Source organism: Mustela nivalis, assembly GCF_964662115.1.
Source record: "Mustela nivalis genome assembly, chromosome: 5".
In the NCBI taxonomy this organism is placed as follows: domain Eukaryota; kingdom Metazoa; phylum Chordata; class Mammalia; order Carnivora; family Mustelidae; genus Mustela; species Mustela nivalis.
The window spans coordinates 105,471,861-105,497,142 of NC_139024.1; the positions used below are offsets into that span (position 1 = coordinate 105,471,861).

The 25,282-nt window shown below is 33.9% G+C and overlaps 1 protein-coding gene across 1 annotated transcript in view; it reads right to left on the reverse strand.

The window, feature by feature from the left end:
• EYS (eyes shut homolog) overlaps positions 1-25,282 on the reverse strand; it is a gene marked incomplete at its 5' end in the record, with an annotated part of 1,535,590 nt that overhangs the window by 617,076 nt on the left and 893,232 nt on the right. Inside the window, 2 exon segments of the mRNA XM_082729457.1 lie at positions 14,075-14,166; positions 18,277-18,467. Coding sequence (XP_082585583.1) covers positions 14,075-14,166; positions 18,277-18,467 — 283 coding nt within the window.

Genomic DNA, 25,282 nt, shown 5'->3' on the forward strand with positions numbered 1-25,282 from the left:
TTCTGAATCTAAAAATGTCCTGGCTTCTGGTTTCTGTTTGATTTAATGAGCATAACCAGGCAAACAGGTTTATCTCACATGAAACCTGTGTGATCTAATGACATCATTGTACCTGATCACCAGCAATGTCTGTGCCTTGGCACTGTGAAGCAGTCACAGGAATGAAGGAAGAAACCCTCATCAATTGGAACTGATTTTCTGCTATCAGAATGAAGAACAGAAATGGAAATGAAGTTGTAGAAAATACAATTTCAGGTCTCACACATTTGTGTTGTTGGCTGAGATTTGCATATGCCATATTTGGAAAAGATGCCTGGTGGTAGTGGTTATTGTGGGAAAAGAAGAAAGTTTCACCAAATTCACATTCCACCATCATATTCTCCAACTTGTGTTCCCAAGTTAGATTTATTTTGTGACTTGATTATGCAGCCCCTAAGGAAAGGTGAGGCACACAGTGTTAAGAATGATCCATGGACTATGATTCAGACCCATGCCCACAAATTTCCCTGTCCCAGAAATAACTGGAAAAGTAATGTGGGGGTCCTAGGGTGTTACCTGAACAGGAAAAATGCAAGACTAATCAGAACAGCCCAGTCTGTGACTACTGTTTGAACCTTATCTGCTGCTTCCATCCCAGTTCTTAAAAATCCCATCCTGGCTAGTCCTTCTTAAGTCCTTCCTTCTAGGCTAATATATCATAAGTTGGCTATGGCTGGGGGGAAAGGCAAGTGGGGAGGTTATTTCTCATCAGTTTATTTTAAAGACTCGGGCAGAAACATGCTGGTGTCATTTTCGCCTTATTTTACTTTTTTTTTTTTTTTTTTTTTAACTAGGCTCATTCTTCTAGTCAAGTCATGCGGACAAGTAAAAATTTATCTTTGATTTATGAAACAATTAGTAAGAATCCACTTTCTAAATCCTAAACATAATCAATGTGCTATTTACCCTGCAAAAGTTTTCAAAATACATAGCTATCAGTTGACTCTCTTCTTCTCTAAAACTAGGATTAAAAAAATAAAAATAAAAATAAATTACTCATTCTTTGTGATGATAGTTTGGAAACTATTAGAGTTTAGTGAGGGAGTGTGTGTGGAGGTGTGGTGGCAGGGAGTTGTATGTAGATAAATGGTTCTCAGTGGGGATGTGTGATTTTGCTTCTCCTGCCCCCTGGAAACATTCAACAATTTCTAGAGACATTTTGGTCCTCACAGTTGAGGGGATGGATAGAAGCCAAAAATGCTCTCCAACATCCTACAATGCACAGGACAGCATTTTACAACAAATAATTATCCAGCCCAAAATGTCAATAGTGCTGAGATTTAGAAATGTAGGTATAGATACAAATTTTTCCAAACAAGAGAGTAAATGGGGGTGCCCCTTGAAAAGGAGGACGTCATGTTACCTAAAATGATTTCTTTGCTTTGGGAACATTCACTCAAATAGTTTCATTCAGTTAGACAAATATAGCAGGGGACATACGTGCTGTACTGACAGAGGTTTGGATAAGCCAAGAGTCTCTACCTCACAGTGCACAGATAACATCTATTATTTGTCTAGTAGCAAGAAATAGGGGTGGTGGTGGATGGATCATATTGCTGTTCTTCACTGGATGAAGAAGAAAATACTGATCTCCTTTATCTCTTATGGCCTCACAGTACCTGGTCTTCTAGAAGGGTTGGGAAGCCTTAAGGAGGAAATACTACACTTTCTGCTTGGAAGGCTCAACTGATTGAGAGCAAAATATTTTCTTAGCATTGTTTGTGACTCCCACATTGCTTTTTATCTAAAAAAAAAAAAAAAAAAGTCTCCGAAACTCCTCCTCACATGATTATTATTATCACATTAGGGTAATGAAAACTTATTAATAAATTTTTTCTTAATTGTTCTTACAACAAAGGAGCAAGAGGTTAATTATTATGAACATAATATCTACATTCACCTTATGTTAGTATTTGGTTTAATATTCTTGTCACCTCACAAGTAAATCTGAGAGTACCCATTACTTTTATTTGTAGAGCAGATTTTTCCTCCAGAATAGTGATGTGCATAATAAATAGTTCATTTTATAATTGGATAGAATAGATAACATTTTAGAATTGCCTTCTAAAATATAAGATTTTGTCACTAAAACTATAGGCATATAAAGTGTTTCTTTTAATTCTTTTTTTTTATAATCTGATTCTGATAACATCAAATGCCTGTTTTGGAAATAACTTTACTCATTTCTTCATCAATCAATCATTCATTCAATAAATATTTATTGACTGTTCTGCATAGCAATTTGTTAGGTTCTGAGAATATATATATATATATATATATATATATAAATTAATAAGCAAAGTTCCCATTCTCAAGTGCTCAGCTTTTAATTTTAGAATATATTCCCTCCATGAATTAATCATTACTGATATGAAGGCCAACTAGAGAGGAAGCTGATCCAATTGTATAACCACTTTCATTTCAAGTAGGTTGTCACATGCAATACGTATCAATTTGAAGCCATCAAATCAAGAACATTAAGTGATTTCATTCTCTAGTTGTAAAATTAATGTCCATTCCAGATTCAGACAGCTAAACATTTTAACTATAAGCTTAGGGTTTATGGTGTATATGTGTGTATACAATATTTCTAATTAGTCTTAAGAACTGACAGAAATTTGGGAGGTAGTATTTCCTAACATAAAGAATTGGCATGCCTTTTGGGGTGATTATCTTAATAGATATGCTAAGAAATCAAGCTCTCTAAAGCCACCAATGAGATCAATAATGACAAGCTTTGTGTAGTTTTGAATGGGTTCTGTTACTTGAGTTACTTTCAAATACACTTACATGGACATAATTACTTTTGATTATTTTAAGTGCTATAATTCTATGGAAGAAATGTTTATTTTAGTACTTGGCCTTCTATATTCTTTTTAAATGCCAACCTAAAATTTTTAGCCATTTGAATAAAATTAAGTTACTATTTTAGTGAGAGAGTTCTTCAACAATTAACACACACTTCAATATAAAATATTGCAATAAAGTTTGACTCGAAGTTAAGACAAGTTAATGATTTCATGTATTTAAATAACCATGGGGTGCCTGGATGGCGCAGTTGGTTAGGTGTTCTCTGCATTGGGCTCAAGTCAGGATCTCAGGGTCCTGGGATCATCCCCATATCAAACTCCCTGTTCCGTGGGAGTCTGCTTCTCCCTCTGGTACTCCCCCTGTTAATGCTCCTGCTCTCTCGCTCTTTCTTTCAAATAAATAAATAAAATCTTAATAAATAAAACAAAAACAAAACCCACAGTGAGTACCTGGGTGACTCAGATGGTTAAGCATTTGACTTCTGGCTTCATCTCAGGTCATGATCTCAGGGTCCTGAGATGGAGCCCTGTGTAAGGCTCCCTGCTCAGTAGGGAGTCTGCTTGAGATTCTCTCTCTCCCTCTCTCCCTCTGCCCCTCCCCACTCTCTAAGATAAAAATAAATAAATTTTAAAAATAAAAATAAAAAAATAACCACAGTAATAATAACTCAGCCAAATCACATCTGTTTCTATATTTTTGCAATTCCAACCTAAATCAAATATGCACACAGATACAAACACATCCAACAAACTTCAAAGGCATTTGTTATAAAGATTAAAAAAAGAAAAGTTTTAGGATATTTGGAGAAAAATAATATTTAAAATATTGATGATATAAGTATTGACATTTTACTATTTAATGTATATATTATTCATGTGCCATATACACCTATAATGAATCAGACAGTTATCCAGACTAGGGTAAACATACAAACAAAGTCACATTAACTCTAGAGAAAAAATTGAGGAGTGGATCAAGGTAGCTATAAAGCTTGCAGATCCTATCCAGCTAGGAATTCTGATTTCTGTGGCAGCTCCAGAAGACTTCTACTTTATCTCACTATAAACCCAGCTTCTTCCTAAGACAACAGATATGGCTCAATCTACAAATTCCTTCCTTTCCTTGGTAATTTTCTCTGCTTTTCAATGAATGACAACCTTTAGATCAGAAATCAAGTTTCATTCCTGCCATTCATTCCTTATTTAATGGTTATGTATTAATTGACTACATATGGCCCAGTTACTATCCTAGGTATCAGGGAGATATTCAATAGAGAATAAGACAGACAATTCCCTAAACTTACAAAGCTTACCCTCTAATTAGGGATACAGAAAATCAATGTGTAAAACAACTATACAATAAAAATGGGTGCTATGGGGAAGTTTAGAAGGGTTTACTTAAAGAGATGACTATTAATCTGTAAGTTGAGTAATGAGAAGAACACATGGAAGAAACAACATGAGGACAGGAGAGAAGGAAAACACCAAGGAGGAGGATACAGTATTCCAGTTGGAAGGAACAGTAAGATTAAAGGCCATAAGGTAGAAAAGCTTTTTAGGGAGCTCCAGGAGTTACAACACATCAAACAGAATGTAGCTTCAACAGAAAAGGAAGACAAGTGTTAGGTAAGGTAGAGGAAAATAGGCAAGAGCCCAAATGTGCAAGGTCACTGCTTACTGGCAGTGGCAAAGAGTCTGTATTTTATTTACTCTCAGAGTAAAGGTGAGCCACTGAATAACCTTTAAATATTAAGGTGACTTGATTCAATACACTTTAAAACACCCTGACCAAAGTATAAGTAATATTTAGAACCAAGCAAAGGAGAACTGCAATAGTCCAGATAAAAAAAATTATGGAGACTTGGACAAGGGCAGTTTCACAGGAGACAGAGAGAAATGGTGGATGGAAGATGAAATTTTGGGAAGGATTCTCTGACAGGGTTTGGAGGTAAAGAATAAAGAAATGGGAGGAGGTCAACAATGACTTTCTGTACATAGGTAGATGACAGTTAACTGAGATAAGATAGACAATGGGGAGAGGTGTGTGGGAAAGGGGCATAGATAGGTGGGTTGGTAGTGGTAGGGGACTAGATATTTTATTTTAGACATGTTAAGTTTAATATATGGATGAGGCTTAAAAGAGAAGATAATAGGTGGGTTTGGATATGTGAGTGTAGAATTCTTAGACTCTTAAAAACAATTTGAAGGTTTTGAAGGGGCAGGGGGTGGGAGGTTGGGGAGCCAGGTGGTGGGCATTATAGAGGGCACATATTGCATGGAGCACTGGGTGTGGTGCATAAACAATGAATTCTGTTATGCTGAAAATAAATAAATGAATAAATAAATATTTAAAAAAAGAAATGCTCAAAAATAAAATCAAAGAAGTTCTTAAAAAAATGTCTAAATGTCTAAGCTGGGACAGGTCTAAGATGAGTAAGAAAAACTGGCTATTGATATAGGAGGAATATGAAAGATTTACTCTTTTCAAAGCAGAAAGGGAAAAAGATTTCAAGAAGACAGAGTACTTTCACTGAAATGCTTAGTGTAATAAAGACAGAAAAGTCTACTGGCTTTTTCAACATGATGGTCATATGGGGTGACCATTGTCTTGCTTTGCATGGATTGTACCTCTCTATACATGTTGTCCTGGAGTAATGAAATAAATAAGACTACTACTTGCATGATAAAACTCCCTAATTAAGGTGAGATTAATAAAAGCTGTGCTGGTTATGGAACCATGAAAGCTAGATGGGATTGGATTGAAGAGTAAATGGCAGGTAACAAAACCGAAATCCCACATACAGCAAACTTTGAGATGTTTGGCTCTGAAAAGGAGCAGAATAAAAGTAGTATAAGATCCAGAATGGTATTGTGTTACAACAAAGGTATCCTAAAGCCTGCTTTTATATAGAGGGTAATGTTTCAGTAGAGTGAGAAAGATGAATAATCTAAGAAAGAAAGGTAGGAGAGAAAGGTACAAATGGACTATATGCCTCTGGATAGAAGTTAGTCAAGCCCTCCAGGTACTAAGAGGGATACACTATTCCTCTTGAACTCTTTCCTTCTGACTTGGGGCATAAACTTTCCCTACTTCCCCTAATAGCATGCCTTGGCTACCCACAGTTGAATGGAAGTCTCCAGCTATGCGTTAAGTCTGGCCTTTCTAGGATTTACTTATTTTGGTTTTGACAATTAGAGAACTGCTACCACTAATTTGTTCTAACTTGATCAATTATATAAGAAATCATTTCTGACTTCATCATTGTGTTGCTTCAAATATTTTATTAAAATATTGCAAAAGTCTAATCTTTTTCTTAAAAAAGCAAACTTTTTAGCTTAAATTTGGGAAAATGAATTTGCATAGTTTTTCTTCACAGAAGCATAATAATTAATCATTAATGATCTGTTCCCATGGAAATAAACACATAGAACAGGTTTATCAAGGAATTAACATTTCAATGGTCTCTAGAACTTTTCTACTATTCAATCTATGGATGCAGCTTTAATGTATTCATTTCTAATGACATGTGGTGATCAATGAAGTTTTAACAATTAAAGGAACGTTCAAGGTCATAAAGAGGGAAAGCCAAAGCTGCAGATAAACTGACAACTTTAGAGAATGCCAACTTGGGGAGAGATTTCATGTGTACAATTGAAATAATACACATACCACATCATGCCATGTGGATTCCAGTAAATGAGTTGTAAAGACCCTTTTGGAAGTATGCCACGCTTTCCAGTTAGAACACTTTGAAACTTACCTTTGCTATTATTGTATCGATTTAACTTGAAGCTTGCTATCTTTTAATATCTTCTGGTTATAAAAAAGACCAAACTAGGAAAGATATTTGGCTATCCTTTTTGAGAAAGTTTGAGGTCAAGAACAGAGAACAGAAACAACAACACAGAAGAATGTTACATATTTTAAAACTAACAATATACAACTTAAAATAGTAAATATATAGACTTGGCTTTTGATTCTGAATTCACTCCAATGAACATACAATAAGAATCTACATTAAAGCAATGCATTAGTTGTGCTTTGGAATCCCCTTCTACAAAATCACTTTCCATTAACAGAAAAAACTTTAGAAATAATTCTTAATAAGTCATTTTCAAATTCTGAAAGGAATCTAAAAACATTTCTGAGAGATGAATTTAGTACTAATGTTCAGAAATAATGATAATAATGATATTTTAAATGTTTCTCAAAAGGGAGTTCACCTCCCACCATACAACTGATTCTCAGCATGTGACTTCTCTGACATTTTGGTACCAGTTACCTTTGAGAAACTAAACATGCTACTTCTAGGCCTGTTTCCATTAAATGATCCGCCCATTTTCTGTCATGTTAACTGGAGGAGACTCAAGTGTTCAAGCCAAAATCAAACATCACACAAACTAACACAACTTGAACAAAGTTGAGTAAATTAACTCTACAAAGATGTGGTTGGGGGTAGGAAAGCCACATGGGACAGAGCTGTATCCCATGACCACAATATAGTTACTCTGATACCACTTCTATATCTAAAGGTTATCAGGAAGAAAAGAGTTATCAGAACTTAGAAGAGAAGGTCATCTATCAAGAGCTGAGACCTTCACTAGAGAGAATGAAACAGCCCTGGGACACCACACAAGACCAAGGGAATATATAACCTGACATTAATTGCTAGATTTTCAAATTACCTGCCTGTGCTCCCCATTGGCTGAACCCTACAGGAAGTTGGAGAACAAAGGAGCTTGTATTTGTTGGCTGGACCTGCCTCAACAAAGACGTACAAACCAGGTGACTAAAATAAATGAAATGTATTGTTTAACAATTTTGCAATCTTAAAGTCCAAAATCAAAATTGTCAGCAGGGATGGTTCTTTTTGAGAGCTGTGAAGGAAGGCTCTGTTCCAGGTCTCTCTCCTTGTCTTGTAGAGAATGACCTGCTTGTATTTTTACATTGTCTTCCTTCTATATGTTTTTCTCTCTGTGTGTCCTAATTTCCCCTTTTCTTTTTTTTTTTTTTAAAGATTTTATTTATTTATTTGACAGAGAGAAATCACAAGTAGACAGAGAGGCAGGCAGAGAGAGAGAGAGGGAAGCAGGCTCCCTTTGAGCAGAGAGCCTAATGCGGGACTCGATCCCAGGACCCTGAGATCATGACCTGAGCCGAAGGCAGCGGCTTAACCCACTGAGCCACCCAGGTGCCCCTTCTAATTTCCCCTTTTCATGAGGATACTAGTCATACTAGATTATGACCTTATCTAATGACCTTATCTAATGACCTCAGTTTAACTTCATTACCTCTTTAAAAGACTCTGTCTCCAAATAATTCACAATCTGAGATACTGGAAGTTATAACGCCAAAATATAAAATCTGTAACAACACAATTCAAACCATTACAGAATCCATAATGTAATTCACTCAGGTCAATTTGAAGAACTGGAGAAGAGAGGAAGAAACTAGAGTGGATCTGGAGAGGTGGAGAAACTTATAATTCATTGTATACTGTAGCTTACAATACTGTATTCAGAAAAGCAAATATTTCTTTGATCATATTATCTGCTTTCTTTACTTAAAAATTCTCCAGTCTCCATTGCATATGATGTAGTTCACAGTTCTTACTGTGGCATTTGATGACTTATACAATCTGACTGCCATTGCATTTGCAGACTGTATACTCACTCTTTCCTACCTAAATGGTTTCAAATATACATTATTTCTTCCTTTCCTCCTTTGATACTATAACTTACTTAAGGAGTATCCTCCTATCATAATCTAAGGAAAAACAATGTTAGTATGGTGGAGGCTTTGTATCCAATTGAAAAAAATATTTGTTAATGTGTGGGTTTCACTCCTACATGTCAGTTTTCTGAAGTCTCATTCACTATTCTTAAATCCACTATGCTTTTTTTCAAAACTCACTATAATTTATTATATGTTCACATGGCTAAACATAAACAATAGCTGGTAAATAATTCAAGAGTAACCTAAGATGTTTTCATCTGTTCTGTTTTATTTAGATCTGTACAACTCTCATTATAGGAGCTGCCTTCCCCAAAATCAAAGTGCCAAACCAACAAATTCTCCATGAGACAGTTCCAGACAGCTCCAGGAGGACTGGTAGAGTTCATGCAATTTACTTACAAATCAGAATGTACATTAAGAGTGTAAGATTAAGACAGGAAATGAAGAATTCTGTTGTTGTTTTTTAAAGGCAGGGATGTATTCTTAATTGATAGGCATGTAAAAAAACAAACAAACAAATAAACAAAAAAAACTTTGATGGCCCATACTTGAGCAGGTCAGAAGAACCTAATTATTTCTGTGTTTGAATTTTAAATTCTACCTCTCTCCAAGAATGAAGGTAGATATTAAGTAGGACTTTAAAAAGGTAAAAAAGAAAATCCCACATAATATGTATTAAATACAAGTTCTATTATTATTACACTATACTAATATAAAAGTATCATGATATATAATGATATGATCATGTAATATATGCAATGATGTTTATAAGTAACATATGGTATATAACATAATTAATATAAAACACATCCATAATTATGATAAATATACCAACAGACATGGATAAAATGCAACATCACACTCTTAGATTTGAGTTTGCCAGTTTGCACCACTATTTTTGGTTCTCTCAACACCTCATGCTTAAATACATCTGTGGTATTCAAGAGTGGAGTAACAGATGTATACCTGTGTGTTTTTCCTCTTGATATACTGCATGCTGTTGTTCATCAGCTTAATATCGCTACCTGGTCCCATTTTCACTTTCTTTTCTTTCATTAAAAGATGAGCAACAGCTGTAGCTAATTTCTCACTCAAATAGTTTCTAGTATATGTGCTTCTTCAAATCTTTATTATGTCAGTGTATATTTCACTTGATTTAAGCATTTTTATTTTCCTTCTTGCTTGTGGTAAGCAATCACACATTTCTTTTTTAAAGGGGGCATGCTGCTCTGCAGAACATCTTGTCTTCTTTATTCTAAAAAATAATGAGCTCAGTTACTTTTTCATGGAGGGTATTTGTTTCACTCTGAGAGCACTTCATCATGGGCTGAGTGCAACCTTGCTATTCTTTGTCCTACAGTTCCATGAGAGCACGTGAGGAAAGATGCTTTTTCTACATTCACTTTTAAGGGTAATGTCATTTAACAGAAATGAGATAAAAGAGTAGAGAGCTGGGAGTGCAATGTGTGCATACCATTTATCTTTATTTTAAGGAGTATGTTAATGGTCAAAGAAATTATGGTGACAGCATTCTTGAATTGAGTTAAACTTAAAATTAAAGATATGTTTTTCCTTTTTACCTCTAGTGGTATATTTTAAAAGTATAAAAAAATAAAATTAATGGAACCCCACTGTTCTTTTTTTTTTTTTAAGATTTTATTTATTTGACAGAGAGAGACAATGAGAAAGGAACATAAGCAAAGAGGGTGGTGGAAGAGAGAGAAGCTAACTCCCTGCAGAGCAGGGAGCCCTACATGGGGCTCGATCCCAGAACCATGGGATCACAACCTGAACCAAAGGCAGATGCTTAATGACTGAGCCACCTAGGCACTCCACCATTCTTGTTCTTTATAGATAACAATCACACATGAAGGCATATTCATATTATTTCCCAATACTTCAAATAAATCAAAACAATCAACTACTTTTTGGTAAAAATTACAAGCCACAAACTGTATGCAAATTGCAAAAAAAAAAAAAAAGGCAGATAACATGAAAGAAAGTGATTTTTTAGTTGTTCAAGATCCTTAAAGTAACCTGTGATGAGGCTAGTGAAAAATAGGTATTCTTGGAATATTTAAATGTTTTACATTTAATGTTTTCTTTAAAGAGGATTTTATGTAGTATGTTGTCACTATTAAAACACAGACTGGACATATTATAATAGAAAAAAATGATCATGTCAGGAGGCAGATTGTGGTTCTAATCTTGCCTTCTTTAAAAAGAGAACTGCAGGCTCCAAATGGGGTCATTTAGGCCAAGTCAACAGAGCAAGAGTTAATACTTAATCTAACTGCAGTTTTAACCCCCTTGAAGTGTAACATTTGACCAGTCAACATGGAATTTCCTGCTCAGTTCTAGGAAATTTACTGATAGACCTTTTCTATTCTAGGAAATTTACTGATAGACCTTTTCTATTCTCCTTTGGAGGGAAACATTGCCTAAACAATGTACTCCCTGCTAATAAATTCCCTTTTTTCTGCCTTGAAAACCCCTTCTTTGTTTAGCTCAGCAGAAAATCCCTCTACTTGCTAGACAGGATGCTCCCCTATTCAAGAATTATTTAATAAGGACAATCAGATCTTCATATTTACTCGGCTGAATTTTTTTAAACATTTCCTACTGACTAACAGTGTGATCTTGAGGAAGATGTCTACCTTTTTTTTTTTTTTTAAAGATTTTATTTATTTGACAGACCGAGATCACAAATAGGCAGAGAGGCAGATAGAGAGAGAGGAAGGAAAGCAGGCTCCCGGCTGAGCAGAGAGCCCGATGCGGGACTCAATCCCAAAACCCCGGGATCATGACCTGAGCCAAAGGCAGAGGCTTTAACCCTGGGATCAAGACCTGAGCCGAAGGCAGAGGCTTTAACCCCCTGAGCCACCCGGGTGCCCCAGAAGATGTCTACCTTCTTGAACCTTAGCTTTCAGATGTGCAAAATGAGTGTTATGGACTGAATTATGTCCACTGCAACTTCATATGTTGATGTCCTAACCCTCAAAGCTTAATAATGTGACTATATTTGAAGACAGGTCTCTAAAGAGGTAGTAAGTTAAAATGAGATCATTAGGTTGGGCTATAATCCAACATGACTGATAAAAGAAAAAGAAATTAGGGCACAGATTCACACAAAAGAATATGATGTAAAGACACAAGGAGAAGATAACCATCTCCATGTGAAGGAGAGAGGTCTCTAAAGAATCAATCCTGCAGATACACTGACCTCACACTTCTAGTTTGCAGAATTGTGAGAAAATAAATTTCTGTTGTTTAAGCAACCCCATCTATGGTACTTGCTATGGCAGCTTGACCAAATAAATATAATGGGCTTTATGAATCTTACTATAATTACATACAGTTACCTGTTTATAAAGCATCTAGCACAGGGTAGTTGCTTAATGTGTGCTAATTAATATTGTTCTTACTGCTGATAGTCTTTTATTGGGCAGGTCATTTGTAATTCCTATCTTTATCTTATCTTAAATATACAGTTCTTTCAGGGTTAAGAGATCAGATTATATTATGTTTCTATAGCATGGGTCATAGGATCTATGCCTTAAAACTTATTCATAGGTTCGGTATAAGAGCAGCCTTAGAATTGTCCCATTTTTTTTTTAAACTATGTCCTTTTCTGTATTTAATCTGTATCTCGGTTTTGCATCTGGGAGATGTAGAAATATTCAGAATTGCTCTTAACAATAAATAAATTCATATAGGTAATAAAATTACTACCTGACACATAATTGGTATTTAATCAACCTTAAGTATGATTACTGTGTTCTCAATGATTTTATCACTTTTTCAACATATCGCAGGCCAGGAAAGGTTCTTCTGGTGTACCCTTCTGTTTCTTATGTCACTTCTTACCTGTCTTTCTTTGATGGGACAAAATATGTTTTTCATAATTTATTTTTACTATTGCCCTGATACTCATACACCTGCTCCCCCTCCAGATAATGGTAGTCTCTACCCAGGATAATTGTTATCTTGGCTAAGATGGCATTGCCCAAAGTGCACTGTCCCCAATGTTACTCAGGAGATTAAAATGCTAAAGAAAAATATTAAAGGATTCTGTGCTCATATTTTGAGTTAAGCAAAGAAAATAACATTCTATCAAATATCTTAGTGATCTTAAAAAGCTCCTGTGCATTTTGAGCAAAGGAGATATGTGTGATGCAGCCTTTCCTCAATTTAGTTGATACTACACTGTTTTTAGGTCAGTTTTCCATAAAAATATGAAATTATTCAAGAAAATAGAATCAGGAAATTGACTGAAAGAGGGTAGAATATCCTTAAAACCTCTCAAATAACTTCTTTTCCAGTCTCTCTTTTGGGCCTCTGCTTTCCTCTTTACTGGTTTTAAACAGATAATTATTATCACTAAATAGTAATCTATTGTCATATGCAAATAACTTATTTTAGTGTACATACTGGATTAGGACTGTGGTATACATGTTTTAAAGCACCATGTAATTAAAAAAATAGTGTAGGGAGGCAAAATGCATAATATAAAGGCATTAATTCTATATTAAGAATAATTGCCTTATGATAAATCAAAGAAGGAAAATTAGGGGAGAATGTCATTTTCACTTATCCAGATTGATAAAATGATACCTAATGTTGGTCAAAGTCTGGGGATAGAATCACCTTCAATCACAGCTTTTGGGAATGTAGTAATATATATGTTCATTTTTCTATCTTGACTGTGGTATAATGAATCATTTTAATTTTCTTCTTTATATTTTCCTGAATGTTTCAAATTTTCCACAGTGAACACGTTTAACTTTGTTGTTGCTTTTATTATTTATTTATTTATTTATTTATTTATTTGACAGAGAGAAATCATAAGTAGATGGAGAGGCAGGCAGAGAGAGACAGAGGGAAGCAGGCTCCCCGCCGAGCAGAGAGCCCGATGCGGGACTCAATCCCAGCACCCTGAGACCATGACCTGAGCCGAAGGCAGCGGCTTAACCCACTGAACCCCCCCGGTGCCCCTAACTTTGTTTATTAAATATAATACTGGGGCGCCTGGGTGGCTCAGTGAGTTAAAGCCTCTGCTTTCGGCTCAGGTCATGATCTCTGGGTCCTGGAATCGAGCCTCGCGTAGGGCTCTCTGCTCAGCAGGGAGCCTGCTTCCTCCTCTCTCTGCCTACTTTTCTGCCTGCTTGTGATCTTGTCTCTCAAATAAATAAAATCTTTAAAAAAATAAAAGAAATACCACTTTTTTTTTCTGATTTCTCTAATTTGAAAATAATATGAAGGTTTCATGGCTTCTTTGTAAAGCTGCTTATATAACTTCATTGATAATATAACCCGTATAACATTCTTTCCTCAGTACTATTTTAGGACATAGAAAAAATACAGAATAGCTTGCTAAACATTAATTTGGATCCAATCACAATAACCTCAACTTTTAAGAGGCAAAAACAATATCCAGAGGAACAATATTTATGATATTAAGTGTAAAAAATATATAGGCATGTATTACCTGATGAGCAGTGTATACTTCTGTCCATCATCTACTTTAACAGTACTGTTAATGCTTCTCAATTTTGCTTCACCAACACAGAAAAAGTAGTACTATAAGAGAGGGAAAAAAAAAAGGTTTTCTTCAGTTTGTCACTATGAAATTAACACCTATTACTTGTATTAGACTTAGAATTTTCTAATAATTTTTATTGTGCTCTGGAGAAAAGGAGTCTGAAACTTAGAGAAGTGACAGTGCAAGGAATAGAATAAAGGCTAGAATTAAAATATATAAATGTGTATTATATACACAAACAAACATCATACAAGTGCATTCATCTGTGCATGCACACAACACACACACACACACACTCTTCTGGTTTCTTCACCATTATTCTGAGGAATATGTTTAAGAAAGACTGCTTTTTCTACTAGCAGGAAGTATTATTGGCAAGTTTCCTTAGATATTACCAAACTGAGCAATGTGAAGACCAGTGAATATAATCTAGAAGGTGATATTTATCTAGATGGTGATGTGAAGATTCCAGGGAAGGGAACCTTAAAGATTACAGACATTAACCATTCATTCTAAGATTCCTGAGGCTTGGAGGAAGGAGAGTTTTTGTCAGATTACTACAAATTGAGCCAACTAAGTTACAGCTTAAAAGGAGGCAGATCATGTCTATAACAGATACATTTGATCAGGACCCCCTGGGAATTCCACAGGGAATTCCACCCACTTAACAGCATGTGCTTAGATGTATACTAGTTATATGATAGCTATTCTTCCAAGTAAGGGACTTATCATTTGTACAGGAAATCGGTAACCTGCATATATGTTAAAGAAACACAGTTGCATGGTGTTTCCTAACTCCGTGCATCTAGCCATATTTCTGTGCCATATGTGTATGTGTGTGTATATATTTTTTTCTTTTTTTACAGGTAGAATAGGGGGACAGGGACCAACAGAGAGGGAGAGAGAATCTTAAGGGGGTTCCACGCCCAGTTCCATACACACTGTTGGTGTATGTACACAATTACTGGGTAGCTCTATTTTAACTTTTTGAGGAACTTCCACACTGTTTTCCAAAGTGGCTGCACCAACTGTAGCATTCCCACCAACAGTTTAGCATATATAAAATATTTAATGAACAGTTATATTATTCTCACTTGAATTTTTCTTTTATTATACATGGCTCTTTTATGATATATATATTTATGATATATTGATATATATATTATACATGTGATATACATATATACACAAAGTACTATTTATTGATTACTCTGCATCATGGATTTTTAAAAACACCTTATAAGTAATAACTGATTGCTTCCTACAAAACAAAATAGAACCCAAACAAACAAAAATCTATGAAGTGGAAAATGAGATGAAGTTTTTACCCCTCTCTAGGGAGGTAGTGATTTGCGATACAGCTATAAGTCTGGAAACTGGTATTTGGTTATCTATGTACTTACTCCCTTGTCATTAGAAAGAGCCAATAAAATGTTTTTAAAAATTATTTCAAAAAAAATTTTAAATTAAAATAAAAATTAAGTTTCATATTTTTAAACCTTGCTAAAACTTAAATTTCCTTAAAAAAAGTTGACTAAAAATTCTGCGTTTCTAGACTAGGTCTTAAATTATGATCACGGTAAAAGTTCAACCATAAATACATCTTTTTGTGAAAATTGTAATGTAAATGCATTCCCCATATGATTATACTTTTAAAATAGGTGAATAAATTGGAGTATCGTCTCACAAATCATAGCGGAACAAGGAAAATCTTAAAATCATGAAGACAGAATAACATTGAAATTTCCTTTAAATCTTTCCAAGAAAGCATTGATGTGAGTGGAAAGAATATGAATTTTGGATTTACACAACAAAGGAAAAATTCCTTATCTACCATTCTTAAAAGTTCCTAGAGGATGTATAATATCAAACTCCGTGAAAAGCAAGATTTTTATAAGATGCAAAAAGAAAATACCTAAACTTCACTTTTGATTACTATGTCCCAGGCATCTTTCTATGTGTTTATATGCATTTACTTTATTTACTCATTATATTGCATTTACTTCACAATATTTATTCATTTACTAATTTAAACCTCACAACAATCTTTATTACCCTTATCTTACAAGTGAATAAATTTAAGCACAAAGTGCTTAAGTGACAGGCAAAGTCTCAAACCTCCTAAGTGGCAAAGTTGGGCTCCAAACTCTAAGTCTAGCACCAGAGCCCATGACCTTAATACATTTTCTTAAGATGGAGACTAACACATAATTTTCAGTCAATAAACGATAGTAATTATTATTATAGACATATCAATATATATCCTTTGTCATAAGCCCTAAAGGAAAGAAACTCTACACATCTTTCTACACATAATGGTTTTCTAATTTCTCACTGTCTTGATATGACCTATTGTGAATTTATTTTTGTCCATTTGAAAGTGAAAGAAGTCTCCCATGATTCATTGTTTCATAAAACATTCTCATCCACAATCCTGCAAGTCTCTGGTAATTCCTCATAATGTCTCTGGAGATGCTCACAGTGGTGAAAGGAGCTAGCTGAGATAGACACTCAGTTAATGGGAGTTGAGTCTGCAGAAGAAAAATGTGCTGAGGAGAAACATTTTAAATGTGGCTAATGCTCAATATTATGTGTTTTATAACTTTTTTACATTTGGTCTCATATTTAATGGAAAATTTTGGTCCTATTGAGGAAAATGCTATAGACCAGGAATCAAAGCAAACTTTAAGGGTAAGACTGATGTTTGATGATTCATTAATGTATTCTATTTATTACATAATTATATTTTCTTACTCTTGTCCTTAATATTATCTGTAATCAATGGGAAAAAATAAGAAGAAAACAAAGAGTATTTTATTTACCACCAAATCCTCAGAACTTGGTAAAATGACTGGTAATAGATAAATGGTCTATGAATGAGTAAACATATACGTGAATGAATAAAAATACTAACTGTTACATCCAGCTGGTATTTATTAATGACATCAGATTTTGTACTAGATAATGTATGTGTGTTGTAACACTTAAAGATGAACATTTAAAGAAAATCAAATTGGAATATGGCTTATTTAAATTATAAGGTATAACTCACCCTTCCATGAAAATTCACATATTATATCACATCATGAAAGAAATGATTGATAACATAGCACAATGTTTCATATATTAGGCTGTGTTGAGTTAATTACCTCACTGCAGTGATGAGTTTGATGACTTACTATATCTGGGCAAGTACCACAGAAATATGAGTTGATTTATTAAGGAAGAATGGGGTTGAAAGAAGAGTACACTTTCAACTTTTATAATTCAGTGTTCGGTAGCTGTATGATCTTGGACTTTCGTAAAAATTTGTTATAAAGACTACTAAGTGTTAAATCCATTATCTCAAACTTTTTAATCTCAGAACCTCTTTGCGCTCTTAAAAATTATTGGGGACCCCAAAGAGTTTTTGTTTACTGGGCAGTATCAATATTTATAATATTAAAAATTAAAGCACATTTTTAAAATATAAAATGTGTAAGTACACATTACATTAGTGATCAGAAAGATGACATGTTCATATGCCATGGAGCCTCTGGAAAACTCACTGTACACTTATGAGAGTACTGAAAAAGGCAAATAACATAAGTTTTATTAAAGTAATCTTCCCTTATGGATCCTCTGAAAAAATCTTGGGGCTCCCAGATCACATCTTCCATTAAAGCTATAAAAAACAGTAGCAGTTACTATCACTGTGATATTGGGAAACATCAAAGCAGATAAAAGGTTAAAAATATAGGGAAGAGATTGAAAGCTATTCAAAGTATATACTATTTTGATATACAAATACTGAACACAAAATTACAAAAACAGAACATACAGCCTACTGGTGACTGCAAAAGATAATTTTTTTTAAAGATTTTATTTATTTATTTGACAGACAGAGATCACAAGTAGGCAGAGAGGCAGGTAGAAAGAGAGAGAGGAGGAAGCAGGCTATCCGCGGAGCGGACAGCCCAATGCGGGGCCCGATCCCAGGACCCTGGGATCATGACCTGAGCGGAAGGCAGAGGCTTTAACCCACTGAGCCACCCAGGCGCCCCTGTAAAAGATAATTTAACATAAAATTTTATTTTGATAATAACCACTAAAGTGAAGAATCAGAACTTTCTAAAATTCCTTTAAATGAAATAAATGTAATGACTTACCTTTAAAGTACCATTTTCAATACATAGTTGAATAAAAAACCCATCTACTGAATCTGAGTCTTGTTTGAGATAGAGCAGGAGTCCATAGGGGTTGAAGGTCTGAAATTCTAGTGACATGTTGTTCTGTGGATTTAACAACACATTCTGAAATTCTAGATAGGAATCTCCATAATAACAAGCACAACTGAAACCTGCGGAATCAGAAAGAAAATACAATTTAGTTTGGAATTGAATATTCAAAAGTTGGGTGTCCTATTAACATTAGCATATCTTCTGAAGTGGCTCATACTTGACTCTTTCTATTAGGAGCCCAGGCACTTGTTTCTTTTGCCACAGTCACAGTGGTATGCCATCACTTCTGTGTACTGGGGGCTTCATGATCAAATCTCACTGGAAGGCAGGGATGTCTAGCTGATTAATCTTCAACAGTGCACTCAGTTATGCTTTATGTTACAGGTCAACTGAAATAGGAACATTTTCTAAAGATGTCCTTATTCACTGTATATTTAACATATTGGTTCCAAATTATGATTTTGGTCATTACTGTTAATTGGGTGGCTTTTAAGGGCTGATAAAAAATTATTGAGAAATAAAGAAACTGTCATCTTTTTGTAGCAATACTGTTTTATCCACGCTTCCTTAAAAATCATCACTCTCTTGTTCTCTTTCCTTTTCTCATCTTCTGAATGAACATATTTTAATTAGCCTCAATATTTCAAGTGAAATATGGACACTCTGATTACTTTGACAATTTATATTCTTAAATGTATAAGTATATGATTAATGATACCTAGTAAGCTTATTTCCTGAATAAGTTACTTTACATTGTTAAAAGTTACTTTTGTTTGATAAAAACTTGACTGATTGTTTGATTATATTTCTGTAAAAATGGGTATGAGTTTTCTCCTATCATTTCCTCCCTTCTGCTCCTCCTCCTGTGATACACAGACAAATAAACTCCCTTTAAAACTTCCAAGTTACTTTTCTACAGTTAATATAAAAGATTATTCATGAAACTGTGAGTTTTAGTTTGCTGTCTACCATAAACCTCTTCTTAAAACTGATGTATATTTTAAATCTTTTATAGAATTTATGTTCTATATGGAGTATTTTTTTATTTTAAATTTTCAATAAAGCTTTAGAAATAGTGTGATAAGTTTTAAAACTTGTAAAACACTCTAAGGAAATAATCAGCTAACTAAAGAATTTCCTCTTTTAGATAGAAAGAAGAAATTTCAAAATACTTCCAGAAAACACATGTGCTTTGCTGATATAAAGCATATGGGTTTTTTTTAATAAAAAAATTCACTAGTGAAGGTGGCTCAAAGATTGAAATAATTAACAAAGTACATTCACTTTTGATATCTTCACTGTTTTAGTTGTTATGTGAAACAAGCAGATATTTATTCCTTGTAGAGTTTAATGATGATGTTGAATGCACAGTATAATAAAATTTCACATGTTAAAAATTTTAAAAGTTTCAGCCATTTATTTGAATGAATTGGGAATGGAGACAAATATCCATTTGATTTAAAGTTCAGAATGTAGGGGAACCTGGGTGGCACAGTCATTGACATCTGCCTTCAGCTCAAGTCATGATCCCCACGGTCCTGCTCACAAGCAGTTGGGGTGGAAAGGGGGAAGCAGGTCCCTGTTAACCAAGAAGGCTGCTTCTCACTCTCCCACTCCCCCTGCTTGTGTTCCCTCTCTAGCTGTGTCTCTGCCAAATAAATTAATTCTTTAAAAAAAAAAAAAAAGTTCAGAACATGAAAGAGCATAAACTATTTTCAAACAAAAATTAATATTACAACATGAATAGACCCAACATTGGTGAAATGAAGAAACTACTATTTATTTTTAAGCACTTTGGAAAGATACAGTCCAACTAACAAGAACAAACTCAAAACTCTTAATTTTGTCATGTTTTGTCTTTTTACGGACTAATTTTTATAACTAAAACTTAAGTGGTTTTGTCATGTGACCAGTGCTTTATATAAAAACCCACACATGCATCCATCTGTAAGCTACATGAGGTCAAGAGCCATATATGTTTGGTTCATCCTTCTGTCCCAAGTTCTTGATTTTCTTAAGCATGTGAAACATTACTATGTCTTATAGAAACTATAACTGTTTTTGTTTAAATGTGTTTGGAAAATTGAATTGTCATGTTTAGATAAAAATACCAGGAAATATTTTACATAGATTCATAGTAATTTGACCATACTTCTAGTGCTTCCTCTTCACAAGTATGAATACAGATTTTATTTTACATTATTAGCAAAGACTTAGTCAAATAAAAAGGGTGGTGATAGTAATCACCCAACAGTTTTGTGAAGAAAGATTAATTGTACAGATCATTTCCAGTAATGATGGGCTGGAGTAAAATAATAATGCCACACATTTTTCATTATCTAGAATTAAATCGTTAAGTTCCTTTCAGTCTTCATTTTTACAAACAGAAGAATCTTTATCTGATTTGTATGTCCTCATATCATAATTATACCCATGAATGAGTCTGTATGCTTCTGATACATATACAGAAAGCCCAATTCAAAGTAGCTTCAGCAATAAAGAAATTCAGTGGCTTAAGTAAAAGCAAGTTCAAGGATAAGGTGGATTTTCAGATGGACTCTAAAAAGCTCAGCTTGTTCCTCATAAGAGTCCTAGATTTCCTCTTTTTATCCTTTCTGCTAGTCACATGGGAAGTTCTAATCTCAGACTTGTTTTCTTCTGATTCTAGTATGTGGGAAGTGGTAGTTTTAAATTACCTACTTCCACAGTTGAGTCCAAGCACTCAGTTTCCTATATTTTTCAAGAAAGAAAAGAATTTTCCCAAGTGTAGAATGAACCTTTCCTAGCAATTAAGTGGCTAGAACTGGTCACTGATCAAGTTTTCCAGTGGGAAGGATGGGGTGAGTTTCCACTGAGACCTGCAGGAAGTGGTTCATAGTGAAAAAATTGGTATTCTGCTTGGAAGAATACTTCAAAATCAAATCCCAGTATCTCACCAGATTCATGTCTTATTTCCTGGCTAATAGTAGTTGACTGTCAGATTCAAAGACTCAAAGTACTCTCTGACATCTCCAAGCTAGAACTCTTTCATTTCCAATTTCCTGCAGCTGCCTCTCCTGAGAAGTTCTTGCCTTCACTTCTAACAGCACATATGGAGTATATGGGTCTAGCCATACACACAAAAAAGTACTTAAAATTTAATTGTTGCTAGGTGGAAAGTTGCCAAAATTTTTTTGACACCTAACTATGTGGCTTTTCCAGTGCTTAGTAACCCACAGCCATTCCCACTGCATGAACGTAAAGGAAATTTTAAAGAAGTTTTAGTGAAAAATCAGAAGTCAATAATACTGTCCTCTCCTACTATACAAAGAAAGGTTTTAAACAGATTAGTAGAATAAATATATTTTAGATGTAAACAATAATACAGACTCTGAGGCATATATAAATATTTAAGTTAGAACAAATAAAATAAAACTCATGTGTATAATACTCAATTCTTTGAAAAGTTATAAACCACTACTCCAGCAGTATATTTTCCTTTTAATAAAATGCATAATTTTTAAAGGTATAGGATTTTTTTTTTTTTTTGGCTTCTTGGTTAGTAGGTCACAAACTACTAAACAGATTTTAAAAAAGAGACTCTATTTCATGGTGAGCATTCTACATGTAAGATTAACTGTGAAAGTTGGAATCTTAACAGAGAAAACTGAATACCAAGCTTATTTAAAACATAGTTTGAAAATGACTCCAAAATGACTCAATAGTTTAAATAAAGGACATGTATTATTTGACCCTACTTCTAATAAATTATTGTTAATATCAGAGTAATCCATGAATAATAGTTCAAAGAGAGAGAATTGCTTTCTGAAGTATGTATTACTAGCTAAATGTTAAATAATTCACAACTAAAATGCAAAAACGCTTTTTATTTATTTCACGTATCTTGGAAGTAATATCTAGAAAATATTAGTAAACATTTGTGATCGGTGTAAATATGCAAAACTTTCTATTAAACAAAACATTAGGTGAGAAAAGTCTGTATGTATAACAAATGTAATTCATACAGGAAGATATATACTAGACCATTTATTAAGAAACACTGAATCTTGATTCTTTGTTCTAACAGCAATCAGGCCAGCAACCATATATTTGCTACAGAAGCTGACTTAGTTCTCTTCATTATTTCTAGAAAGTGCTTGGATTTTATCACTACAAAATACATGTTTAATACTTTATACTTCCATGTTCTACAAATTGTGTTTAATTAACGTTAAAATCCAACTTTATACAATCCATTTAAATTCATCTCAATTAGCTTAGTATCTACTAATAAAGCTGGAGCAAAAAAGAAAATTAATATTTACACACTGTTTACTATGTGCCAGGTTTTGTTAAAACTCATACTTCTTAAAATGCTGTCGGTTTTTTCCCGGCAACTTAAAGTTTTGTGCCATTTGAAAATGCTTTTGTGGAAACTAAGCATGTTTCCAAATAAATTATGAAATATTTGTTTCTTTCATGGATTTTCACAGATTGAAGTCCATGGACTATAAGTCGATGCAATAATTTATAGAGTAGGTATTAATCATATAATGCAAAAAAAAAGTTTATGAAACAATACTGAAGTCAAAAGCCAGAATATTCAGTTTAAGATTGGTAGACACCTCTCAGTCTAGCCAAAGGAAATGTATGATAAATATGAGCTACAGAGGCAGATTTTAGGAAAATAGATGACTGCAAAGAAAGCTTAGGGAGAACTAGTCAAATAATTGAATAATTTTTTTCTGAAAGCAATTAACAATCTTTTGAAAGGAAACACAACACCTATAATCACTATATTTTCCTTTCCCCAGCAAATGGAAATAGATTATCATCAGGGAAAATTCTTTTAACAGCCACCCATAAGGATAGGGAGTAACTCTCAGAATACAAATTAAATCATGACACTCTCCTGCTTAAAAATACTTGTTTTTGCCAGCTGCCTAAGACAGAATTGCTTAATATGTACTCTGTTTAGAATCTTTCCCACCTTTATTTTCTCTTTTTGCCTTTTAATGTGCAACACCAATTATTCTAGGATAATTTACAGTGTAGCCATCCTTGCTTTACTCATCTGACAGTACCAGTTCTGTCATGCATCATCCTTCCTGTACATGGGTTGCTTCCAGGATCATTATCCTACTTCATTGGACACATTGTCAACCCCAAGCCAATCACATGCTGACTTATTAGTACAGTTTTATGTCTTGATTTTGAAAGGGCAGATCTTGCATATTCTCCTTTCTCAGGATTGTGTTGCATACTGCTTGTCTTGTGCCTTTTGATATAAACATTGGAACCAGTTACACATGCAAACAGCCTATTAAATTATATAAAAATCCATATTAGTAATTCATTTGAATTCCATGTTTTCATTAAAAAAAAACCTGTAACTAATTGATATATTTGTGATACCTTATCTTCCTAGACATGGACATGGTATATGTTTTCCTTTTACAAGAGAATCTAAAACATTTTTAATATAATTTTATAACTTCTCTTCATAAAGATCATATACGTATTTTCTTAGGTTAACTTCTAAAAACCTTAGGAATTTGTTGTTATTTTAAATAGTTTTTTTGTAACATTATGTATTTAGTTAATTATGTTGGTATATTGAAGTGCAATGAACTTGTATACTGAGCAACCTTGCTGAATTCCCCTTAATACTAGATCATTTGTGAGTAGTGAAATTTTTCATTCTTTTGCTCATAATTCTTAAACTATTTTATTAGCCTATTATAGTGTCAGGACTTTCAGAAAAACACTCAACTTCTATAATAATAATGAGATTCTTTTTCTTATTTTTCAGGAAAGGTTTTTTTAAATCTTTCACCTTTAATGTGATGTTTTGCTCTTCTGAAAGTGGCATCATTTAGCTCATTAAGGAATTTTTTCTTCTGTAGTTTTCTGAAATTTTTAGTAGGACTTAATATTATTTTTATCAGTTTTCACTTATTGACATGCTTATATTGTAACTTTGATAGTCTAACATTAAATTTTTATTTTATTCCCCAGAATATATCCCATTTGCTTATGCTATGTGTACATACATGAATTTCATTTTCAAGAATTCATGCTTAGGAAATTTGCATCTATGCTAACAACTAAAATTGCTTTTACATTTACATTTTACATTTTCTTTCTTTTTCTTTTTTTTAGAATTTTATTTGTTTATTTGACAGAGAGAGAGAGAGATCACAAGTAGGCAGAGCAGCAGGCAGAGGCAGAGAGAGTAGGAAGCAGGCTCCCAGCTGAGCAGACCTATGAGGGGCTTGATCCCAGAACCCTGAGATCATGATCTGAGCCGAAGGCTTCATCAATACAATGGCAATAACAAAGTTGTTCCTTTATAATATATGTGGAATTGTTAGATAAAAAGTTTGCTCTAGTCTTTATGGTAGTCCTCCCCTTATCTGTGGAGGATATGTCCCAAGACCACCAGCGATGCCTAAAACAAAAGTTAGTACTGAACCCTATATGTGCTATTTTTCCTCTCTATATACATACCGATGACAAACTTTATCAATTAGGTACAGCCAGAGATTAAGAACAATAATAATAAAATAATTGTAACAATATACTATAATAAAAGTTTTATGAATGTGACCTCTGTCTCTCAAAATATCTCATTGTACTGTACTCATCCTTCCTGTGATGATGTGAGATGATAAAATCCTATGTGATGGGATGGAGTGAGGTGAATGAATGACAGAGACATTGTATCACAGTGTTTGGCTACTACTGGCCTTCTGACAGTATGTTAGAAGCAGGATTATTTGCTTCCAGACCACAGTTGACCATGGGTAACTGAAACCACAGAAAGCCTAACTGCAGATCACAGTGGACTACTGTTTTTAGGGAAAGAAACGTCTTACAATGAAGCATAAAGGTTTTGCAACTAAAACTTATTTTTAAAATAACTGTTACATGTATATGCTCTACATTTTTTTCT